The 10,042-nt window shown below is 44.2% G+C and overlaps 1 protein-coding gene across 1 annotated transcript; it reads left to right on the top strand.

Annotated features, from left to right (window-relative positions):
- The first annotated feature begins 1,816 nt into the window (after nt 1-1,816).
- Nucleotides 1,817-9,808, top strand: SLC30A1 (solute carrier family 30 member 1). Its single transcript, XM_024552350.3, has 2 exons — nt 1,817-3,072; nt 4,999-9,808. Exons 1-2 carry the CDS (start codon nt 2,451-2,453, stop codon nt 5,895-5,897), a joined length of 1,521 nt encoding a protein of 506 aa, XP_024408118.1. The 5' UTR covers nt 1,817-2,450; the 3' UTR covers nt 5,898-9,808.
- Nucleotides 9,809-10,042: the final 234 nt, after the last annotated feature.

The raw sequence follows: 10,042 nt of genomic DNA, 5'->3' as shown, positions 1-10,042 counted from the left end.
GACCCATAAGTTGATCTCCAATTTCTGTATGAGGTTTGGTTGAAAGATTTGAAGCTGTGTTTGCACATACGTTCAGATAAACGCCAACTGTCCACTCCTGTCCATAAGGAGAGGACATTATAAAAGTCCCCAAACCCATCTCCCTACTCCTCAGCACCAACATCATCCACACTTCAAATTCAGCACATTAAAAAGGGGCTCCGTAAGGGCTAGTTGCCCTTAATTCAGTTCCTTGCTTCTGCACCCTTCCCCAGCTTCCCCAGCTTAAGGCAGTATCTTCCTTGTCAAGTTAAACAACATTGGACTATCTTTGTTAAATTCTCCTCCTGAGGGTCCACCCTCCCACTACCCAACTAATCATCAAATCATAGCCATTCTTCCTTTGTCATGTTTTGGAAACTCTCCTCCATTCTTTTCTATTCCTGCAGGACAGAAATAGAAGATGAGCTCTCCAGTCTGGGGGGACAGATCAGAAACACCATGACCGAGTGCAAAAAAATTATAGAAATATTAAAAAATGCAAAATAACATAGCTTCAAGCATGCTTACACACGGATCCTGGGGCACTAGCACTGCACTTGGTCTTGTGACATCCAGAGCAGTTGGGGGGCCTTCCTGCAGTTCAGGGGCAGTGGGGAGGCTTTTGGTGGTCCAGCTCAGGCTACTGAGATTCCAGTCACCCCCCCACCCCCCCACTTAGGCTCAGAAAACCTTCATTTCCAGATTAACCAATCTCCAGAGCATGGCACATATATATCTAATCTAAAATAGTGTTGGCATAATTTATTAAGAGTATTTCATGGTAACTTAAAATTTTTATCTTCGTATTTTACCTCCACCTGGACAGAAGCTCATTTTTCTGTATTCTTACTGCCCCTCCTCTTCCCCATAGCAACCAACACAGGGTTCCGCTGTTTGTAGTCTATAAATAAAATGTTTGTTAAATCACAGAGCCTTAGAATTTAAGAGTCAGAAGGGATCTTACGCGTTCCTCTTGTCTCATCTTTACAGATGAAGAAGCGAGTCTAGAGAGATTAGTTGATTTACCCCAATTCACACAGCTGCCTAACGGGAAAGGACCAGAACCCCGGTTTCGCCCGCTTTGAAGTCCCTACCCTAAACTGTCCTTAGATAATCAGTGACAGATATCTGCTTTTACCCAAGGTTTCCTAGGGATGACGGCGATATGGGTGATTTGCTTCACTGAAACACAAGGATTTGGTCCCAGGACCGCCCTGAAGTGCTGCTAACTCCTCAGATCCGTGTTGGGCAGAGTCCTAAGTTACGTGCGGCACTTGTTTATGAGTCTGTCGCCTAATCTAGGTTCTTTTGACAGGAAGGCGCACACAAGAGGGTCCCTCCCGACCCCTCCCTGGCTGCAGTCCATCACACAGCGGCCGCGCGGCCGGCCCCACGTGGACTCGGCTCCCAGGATCAAAGTCTGTTTGCTGCCGGTCCCCCGCAGGTGTGTGGTGGGCTGAGAAGCCCCGCTGCGTTAGAGTGAAGGCCCTGCTAAATACGGGAACGCCGCCTGCCCCTCCCCCTCCCGCTGCACGCGGCCCGCGCCCCCGACCCTCCCCCACGACGCCCGCCGCTGCACCCGGCCGCGGCCCCCCAGCCCACGCCCGGCTCCGAGGGAAAGGCCCCGCCCCCATCTGTTGAAGCCGCGGCAACGCCCCCTACCGCTCCGCGGAGACCTCATCCAATAGCGAACATGGGTGGGCGGGATGAGGCGGCTGTCGTGAAGGTGTTCTGGCCAATGGGGAAGCGTGCCGGGCCCGATGGGCGGGGCGTCGAAGCCTTGTCACACTCGGGTCCGTGTGAAAACGGGGGTTCCGAGTGCAAAGCAAAGTTTTTTTGTAAACCGTCTGCAAAGGCGGGGGGGCGAAGAAGGCGCCCGACACCGGGCCGAGTGCAGATGCTGTGGCCGCCGCCTTTTTAGCTGCCCCGGCGTCGGCTACTCCAGCCGAGCCACAACCGGCGGCCAGCGGAGGGGAGACCTGCGCTGAAAGACTGCAGATGCTCGGAGCCTTCGCAGCGCGGAGCTGCCCGTCGCCCGCCCCCGCTGACCGCCAGCTCTTGCCCCTGGTCGAGCTCTTGGTCCCCAGGCTCCGGTAACCCCAGCTCCCCAACGCCGCCACCTCCGCCAGCCCGCTGCGGGTGTGGAGGCTGCTGGGACTGAGCCGGGCCTCCGCCCCGGCTCCGAGGACGAACGCCTGAGAAGCTGCGCGCCGCTGGCCCGCCGGGAACCCACGGGCGCAAAGGCTCGGCGGCTTGACCCGGGGCTCACCTCCATCCGGCCCCGGAGGCTCCGCAGCAGCCAGGCTCGTGTGGTGAGAGTCCCGCGCTGTCCTCCCTCCTTTGCGGGGCCGTAGAACGACCCTCGGCGCCTAGCAGCCACCGCCTCCCAAGTGTCCGGGCCGCGCTTGGCGGGCCCCTGAGCCGCAGCCATGGGGTGCTGGGGTCGGAACCGCGGCCGGCTTCTGTGCATGCTGATGCTGACCTTCATGTTCATGGTGCTGGAGGTGGTGGTGAGCAGGGTGACCTCGTCGCTGGCGATGCTCTCCGACTCCTTCCACATGCTGTCGGACGTGCTGGCGCTAGTGGTGGCACTGGTGGCCGAGCGCTTCGCCCGGCGGACCCACGCCACCCAGAAGAACACGTTCGGCTGGATCCGGGCCGAAGTGATGGGGGCTCTGGTGAACGCCATCTTCCTGACTGGCCTCTGCTTCGCCATCCTGCTGGAGGCCATCGAGCGCTTCATCGAGCCGCACGAGATGCAGCAGCCGCTGGTGGTCCTCGGGGTCGGCGTGGCGGGGCTGGTGGTCAACGTGCTGGGGCTTTGCCTCTTCCACCATCACAGTGGCTTCGGCAACAACTCCGGCCACGGCCACTCGCACGGGGGTCACGGCCACAGCCACGGCCTCTCCAAGGGGGTCCGCGGCAAGAGCAACCGCTCCGGGGACAGCGATAACAACGTGAGCCCAGGCAGCCGGAGACCAGACCAGGAGGAGACCAACACCCTAGTGACCAATAGTAGCAACTCCAACGGGCTGAAACTGGACGGGACAGGTGAGGAGAGAAAGTCGCCGCCTCAGGTGGTTGGGTTTGGGGAACCCAGACCCCAGCCGGGCCCCGGGCAGGTTGGCCCGCACGCCCCCTGGTGCCCAAGTCGGCCTGCGCTACGCGCTGTGCCGTCGCCTTCCCGCTCCGCGCAGGTCCCGCCCCCGCCGGGGCTGGCGTGCGAGTGGGACCCCTTTCAGCCCGGGTGTTAGCAGCCTGGGGGCACGTGCGCGGTGTAGGTAGGGACTGTGCTTGTAAGGGTGGGAGAAGACTCGAGGTGACAGCCTGCTGCAGTGCGCTGCCGCCCTTGGCTGTCCTAACGGGCTATCTTTTCAAGAGACTGTTTTGGGTTTTTTAAGGATCAAAAACGCTTCCTAATTCAGTTTCTTGGCCCCGTTGGGAAATGGAGAAAATAACCAATTCGTTCTTAGTTGTTGACTGTTTGAAATCCAAGTGGGGCTTATGCCCTTTTAAACAAGTGCCTTAATATTGTATTCAGGGCTAGCTAGCCATTGACTTTTCCTGAGCTCAAAAATGTTTCTTTTATGAACTGCAATGCTGTTTTTCAGTTAATTGTCTAAAATCTAAACCTGAATCCTGAAAATCCTAGTCTTAGGACCTGTCTAGGCACGTTCAACATTTCAGTTAGGATTTTTCAATCAATAAGAGTGATGGTAATTTATTCATCGTAAATTTTAATGGATGCTGTTCATTCTAAGTATAATCTTGAAGGACGTTTGGAAAATACATGTTGAGAGAAAGGCGATGGAAAAAGGAGTCAACCAATGCCCTGCTACCCAAGCTCAGTGGGGTTAACAGTTTGTATTTCCTCCCAGTTTTTTCCATTTATATTTCTTTACCTAGTTGTATGATACCACCTAGACGGTTTTCCTTTTTTTTTTTTTTTTTTTTTTGCCAAGATGCAGGATATTAGTTTAATGAAATTCAAGTTGTATATTGAAAAGGTTTAGTAAATAATTGAATTTTCTCTCCCATGCGGCAGGGTGGTACTCCAAAGAAAATGAGGCTGCTCTGGTGTGCCTGTTTCCTTTAACGGATCTGTACATTGGGTTGAAGAGTGATAGGGTGTGGGCGAATAGGGAGAGGCTGGTAAAAAGGTACAGACTTTCAGCTATAAGATAATAAGGTTTGAGGAGCTATGTAATACAAGGGGACTATAGTTGATAGTACTGTATGGTATACCTGAAATTTGCTAAGAGAGTAGAACTTAAATGTTCTCACCAAAAAGAAAAACCTCACAAAAAACCCTGATAAATATGTGCGGTGATGGATGTGTTAATTAAATAGAGGGGAGGGGGATTCTTGTCAAATACATACAAATCACAAGTCACCATGGTGTACACTCTCAAAATCTTACAATTGTATGTCAGTTATATCTCAAAACTGAAATTTGAAAAACATTCTAGAAAAGTAGGGTAGATAATGATCATTTAGTTGCAACTTTTACCGAGGTTACCCTGTGATTGTTGATAAGTTTATATTGTTGATTTGCCAGCTTCTAAATCCTCTCTACCAAGAAACTCTATGGTTTATGTTCATAATAAACGTTTAAAAGTTAACCTTAACACCTTAAAGACAAAAAGTAACTAGAGCTCTGTGTCAGATCAGGCCTTTGTATTAGAGTTATCCGTATTTGCATTTAATGTGGGTTGTTAGCATACAATTTTGTTCTCTTTTTGGTACTTGCCAGAAAGTCCAGCAGAATGTTCATAGGCCCTCACCTCCGCAGAAGATGAACTTTTATGAGAGTGAGGGAGGTCAGGTGGTGAGGAGAATAAGGAAACTATCATCTTAATTACTTTATCCCTGGCCATTGTGCCCTGGCTTAGTCCCAGTATGTCAATTTATATTAAATTGCCCCAAGCAAATTTTACAATTAAGAATATTTGATGCAGAATTTGTATTTCTTTGCAGATCCAGAAAAGTCCAGAAATGATGGAACGGAAGTACAAGTGAATGGGAATCTAATCAGAGAAGCAGATCATATGGAATTGGAAGATGATGATAACACCGCACAACTTAACATGCGTGGAGTTTTTCTGCATGTCTTTGGAGATGCTTTGGGTTCAGTGATTGTAGTTATTAATGCCTTGGTCTTTTACTTTTCTTGGCGAGGTTGTCCTGAAGGGGAGTTCTGTGTGAACCCATGTACACCTGACCCCTGCAAAGCGTTTGTAGAAATGATGAATAGTACTCATTCGCCGGTTAATGTGGCTGGTCCTTGCTGGGTGCTGTATTTAGATCCAACTCTTTGTATTGTAATGGTTTGTATACTTCTTTACACAACTTACCCATTGCTTAAGGAATCTGCTCTTATTCTTCTACAAACTGTTCCTAAACAAATTGATATCAGAAATTTGGTAAAAGAACTTCGAGATGTCGAAGGAGTTGAGGAAGTTCATGAATTACATGTTTGGCAACTTGCTGGAAGCAGAATCATTGCCACTGCTCACATAAAATGTGAAGATCCAACATCATACATGCAGGTGGCTAAAATCATTAAAGACGTTTTCCATAATCACGGAATTCATGCTACTACTATTCAGCCTGAATTTGCTAGTGTAGGCTCTAAATCAGGTGTAGTCCCTTGTGAACTTGCCTGCAGAACTCAGTGTGCTTTGAAGCAATGTTGTGGGACTCGGCCACAAGCCCCTTCTGGAAAGGATGCAGAAAAGGCCCCAACAGTTAGCATTTCTTGTTTAGAACTTAGTGACAATCTAGAGAAGCCCAGGAGGACTAAAGTTGAAAACATCCCTGCTGTTGTGATAGAGATAAAAAAAATGCCAAACAAACAACCTGAATCATCTCTGTGAGTCTTGAAAAAGATGTGATATTTGACTTTTGCTTTAAACTGCAAGAGGAAAAAGACTCCATTGAAATTCTAAGTTTGCCAAGTAGTGTAATTGAAGTCCTTGTCTGGTCACACAGCTTAATTCTATTTTTGTAAGAACATAATGGGACTGCTTAACAGAGTTCTATATTACACCTTTGTGATTCTTAGCGCAGAGTACAGCTATGCTGTAACATTTTTTGGAAAGCCAGTTTTAACACTATGTTACATTTTTGTTTAAAGTAAGTATAAACCTTATATAACAATGACATTTGATTTCCAGTTTTTCCATGGAGAAAAAATAAATCAGGGGGATTAATAAATTAAAATTGTTACTGGAATTTCTCTGCTTTTCTTTTCCCCCAATGTTACGCTTTGTTTGTTAGAATTATAATTGCTAGACTTAAAAACCACCAACAACTTTTTTCCTTTGATACTTTAGGTAATATTTACTTGTTCTTTAAGATCATCACATAGCATAATGACAGCCTATTTTAAGAGTGACTTGTGGATATTAATAGGAAGTTTCATTTTTTCTTCATATGGGGTATTTATAATATATCAGTTATTACCCTGTATTCTATATTGCTGAGTAGTATTCTAATAAACAGTGAGAAATCATTAACAAATTGAACTATAGTTTGCACATAGTAGGGCATATGGGGAGTAAAAGCAGGGAGGAAGGTTTACCAAATTAAATATTTACATTTTTGTAAAGTGATATTGAGACTACATTTCTAAATTATTCTGAGAATTTGGACATGCTTTCTCTTACCGAAATTAGTCTAAACCATGGACATGCTCACCAGCATTACTGTCTTTGAAAGATTAGCATCACGAACACTGAACTGAAAGGTTACTCACCAAATATATACAGTGAATGTTTTTAAGGACGTTCAACCCAGTCTAATAATTGCATGTTAAATACAGGCTTATGAATGGAATCGTCCAAACTGTTGGTGTGTAAAAAAACTTTTCAAAGTGAAGTCATCTCATAGTGACCCATATGAATGGGTTCAAACGCAGCTTTTCAAACAACCAGCAATGTTTGTGTTTCACCAAGAGACACTGACTTGGGAGGAAAAAGAAATCTGAAGGCTAATGCAGTTTGTATATTCAATTCTTAAAAAGCCAAATGAATTAAGGCAAAATTAATAATTAAGATTCTGTAAGTCACCCTGTCTTGATGTTGCTCAGCCCTTCAATAATGGCGTACTTTGCAAGAGGCCGCAATACCCACCCAGGAAACCGTTTTTGGCTTTTTGTTGTTGCTATGGATTTTGAATCCATACACAAATATTATTTAAGGGTATTTAAGTTATATTTTTTTTTATAGAGAGGGATTATGCTTTGTGAAGAAACTAGATTTTTGTCCTCAGAAGAATGAATGTTAATATCAGTTATCACGTATAGCTCTATTTTTCTAGAAACGAGGTATCCTGACTACTTCGGTGACTTTTATAGCTGACTACTTTTGGGATGGCAGCCTTTTAGAATTTGAAATAATTCACTGTTTAATGGGTCTTAAGATGAAATTGCTGGCCTTTGACAGTTAACTTTTTAAAGGGATGATCTTTTGTGGTAGGCGGTAGGTGGTAGGTTTTTTTTTTTTCCTAGGATGAGCCTATTGCTGGCAATGGGCCTATTTAAGAGCAGCTGATTTTTCCAATGAGAATGAGGTAGTTTTAGGAACACAGTTTGTAAGTTCACATTCACTATAATGGGCCAAAACCCTAACCTGCCAATTTGCAATGCATCTTGATGTTTTAATACTCTTATCTGATATTGTGGGATTTAGTTCCTAAGCTGGTAGTTACTTTGAATTTGCAACAATTTTTTTAAACGTGAAATTGAGTGAATAAGAGAGAAAGCTTCAAATTATACTATATCAAGTACATTCCTGATTTAACACTTAAAATACTAAGATCTCAGAACAGTTTGTTATAGAAACATTTCAGCAATGATACAAAAGGATAACTGGTAAAATACACTCAATGAGGATTACTTTACAAATGCTTTTTTGGAGTCTTTATTAAGTTTGTATAGTGTATAAGGCATAACGAGGATTTTTTTTAAGATGGTGTATAAGCTTGGAACAAGGGCTATTTTTGTTTTCAACAGTACTTTGAAGGGAACGGCCTTTAGATTTCAGTTATTCACTTTTCATCATTTTTAAGTAGCTTGTATATCACCAAGTGGTACCATAGGAGGCTTCGCTTTTCAAAGGATGCCATTTAATCAGTGGCCACTGGCTCACCTTTTGAGTTTTAGCAGAGAATTATTTATTTCTTTACAATGCACTTTCTAACCCATTTTTAGCTATATGAGCATTACCTTTTAAAAATGCTTTTATATTTAAATATTGTGGGATTTAAGTGTCTCTTTCCAAAATAGTTTATTCTGTCCTCGAAGAAAATGAGGGAACTATCCCAGATTAGGAGACTTAAACCCAATATTTAAATATGCTGTCTGATAACACTGCATCGGTTTTAGGAGGTGCGCCTCTCCTGCTGTCTCTTTTGTATTGGAGCGCGATCAGTGTATGCAGAGTGTTGAGCAGCCTGTCTGTTGTCTTGGTTTACCGAGAAGGTGCTGCACGTACCTGCATTCAAACCAACCCAGAAATTTTTCCAAGCCAAATGCAGCCTTAGTGATGAGAGAGATTTAATTCTCCATTGTCACCTTGTAGCTTATGTGATTGTTTAATTAGTTTTGGGGGCGGGGGGGGTGGGGAGGAGTGTGAAAGGGCATTGTAAAAGTATGGACTACAACTTACAAAAAAAAAAAGGTCAAAAAACTCAGAAACTTCGCTGTATGCATTTTGACATTTTAGAAAACAATGTTTGACTAACTAAGGTATGTAGTTGGAATAGGAAACATTTCCATCCAGAGCACCTTTGGAAAATCACAATAGGTAGGAGACTATGTTAACATTTTGTGTCTTATGAACATCCTTACTTTACTTTTGAACTTTTGAAAGGTTTGAGGGAAAAGGCCTATGGAACCTAATGTGAAGTATTTAGTAGTAGTGAGTTGGTTGAAGATTTTTACTGTTTCTAAGCAGATATCATTGGAATGATATGATGTCACTTACCTGCTGTCTTAAGATGTTCACATACATAAATATGGAGAGTAATTCTACAATATAGAAATATTTATTTTAATAGAGTTTCAGTTAAGTCATGAAACAGTGTTAAAACTCTTGGGAAGGTGGAGGGGTTTTTTTTTGTTTGCTGTTTTTTAAATTGAAACTGTCAAATACAGTGTTTGACCCTCTGATACGGAAATTGTAAAAGCACTATTTTGATGTCACCCTACCAGTACTGTGTGGCAATGCTGTTTTCTTTTACTAACAAGCTCTGGAATACTTAGCAGTCATTTCCACTGGCACAGGAACTTTTTGTATGTCATTCAGTATCAACTTTTAAACCAAAAACTTTATGGTCCAGTGTCTTTGGCAAAAAGATGCTGAAGAGAATGTAACATAAAATGAATATGTGGTTATATAGAAAAAGACACAAATTCCCACGTCATGGTTCTGCCTTGAAACAGCACAATGAAGTGTATCCATGTGTTCTGTGATTCTTTATGGAACGTCCATGCTCTGTGGTGTGTTGTGTTGGCGATAGCCTGTCCCTCGGGCCGGATGTGGCCCAGTTAAATGCAGCCGTCATCTCACTAAATGCAGATGCGCATCAAATGTCCTTAGTGCTGCAACATTTTACCTAATTTTTTGTATGTTGTATGACTGTGCATTGTTTTCCAAAGCTGTTCCTACCTCGCCATGAGGCTGTATGGATTGTTATGTATTATAAATGTTCTTTATGAGACAGACTACTGTTCCTTCTCATTTATTAAAAGTTAAGTAGAAAAATAAATTAATTTTTAAATATCTATTTGGTTATTTCGTGCATATGGCCCCCCCTCCTGTGCTAGGCCAGGCTGGGTGTGTAGAAGAGAGCTGGACTTTAGGTATTGAAAGGGAGATTGCAGCTCAACACGAGTGCTGTCAGTGTGCGGAATGGCCAGGTTATAGGACAGCCATGTAGAGGGAAACAATCGTGGGCAACAATTCTAATGGAGATTGAAAGGGTAATAGTGCAAAAGTTTACCAACACGGAATAGTGG

This window comes from Desmodus rotundus, chromosome 12, assembly GCF_022682495.2.
Source record: "Desmodus rotundus isolate HL8 chromosome 12, HLdesRot8A.1, whole genome shotgun sequence".
Classification (NCBI taxonomy): domain Eukaryota; kingdom Metazoa; phylum Chordata; class Mammalia; order Chiroptera; family Phyllostomidae; genus Desmodus; species Desmodus rotundus.
The sequence above is the reverse complement of the archived record's forward strand: the minus strand, read 5'-3'. Positions and strand labels throughout refer to the sequence as shown.

Excerpts from the sequence above, each read along its gene's own strand:
- SLC30A1 (XM_024552350.3), top strand. The coding sequence starts at position 2,451 with ATGGGGTGCTGGGGTCGGAACCGCGGCCGGCTTCTGTGCATGCTGATG. Across the intron at positions 3,073-4,998 it reads GCTGAAACTGGACGGGACAG|ATCCAGAAAAGTCCAGAAAT; the intron begins GTGAGGAGAGAA and ends ATTTCTTTGCAG.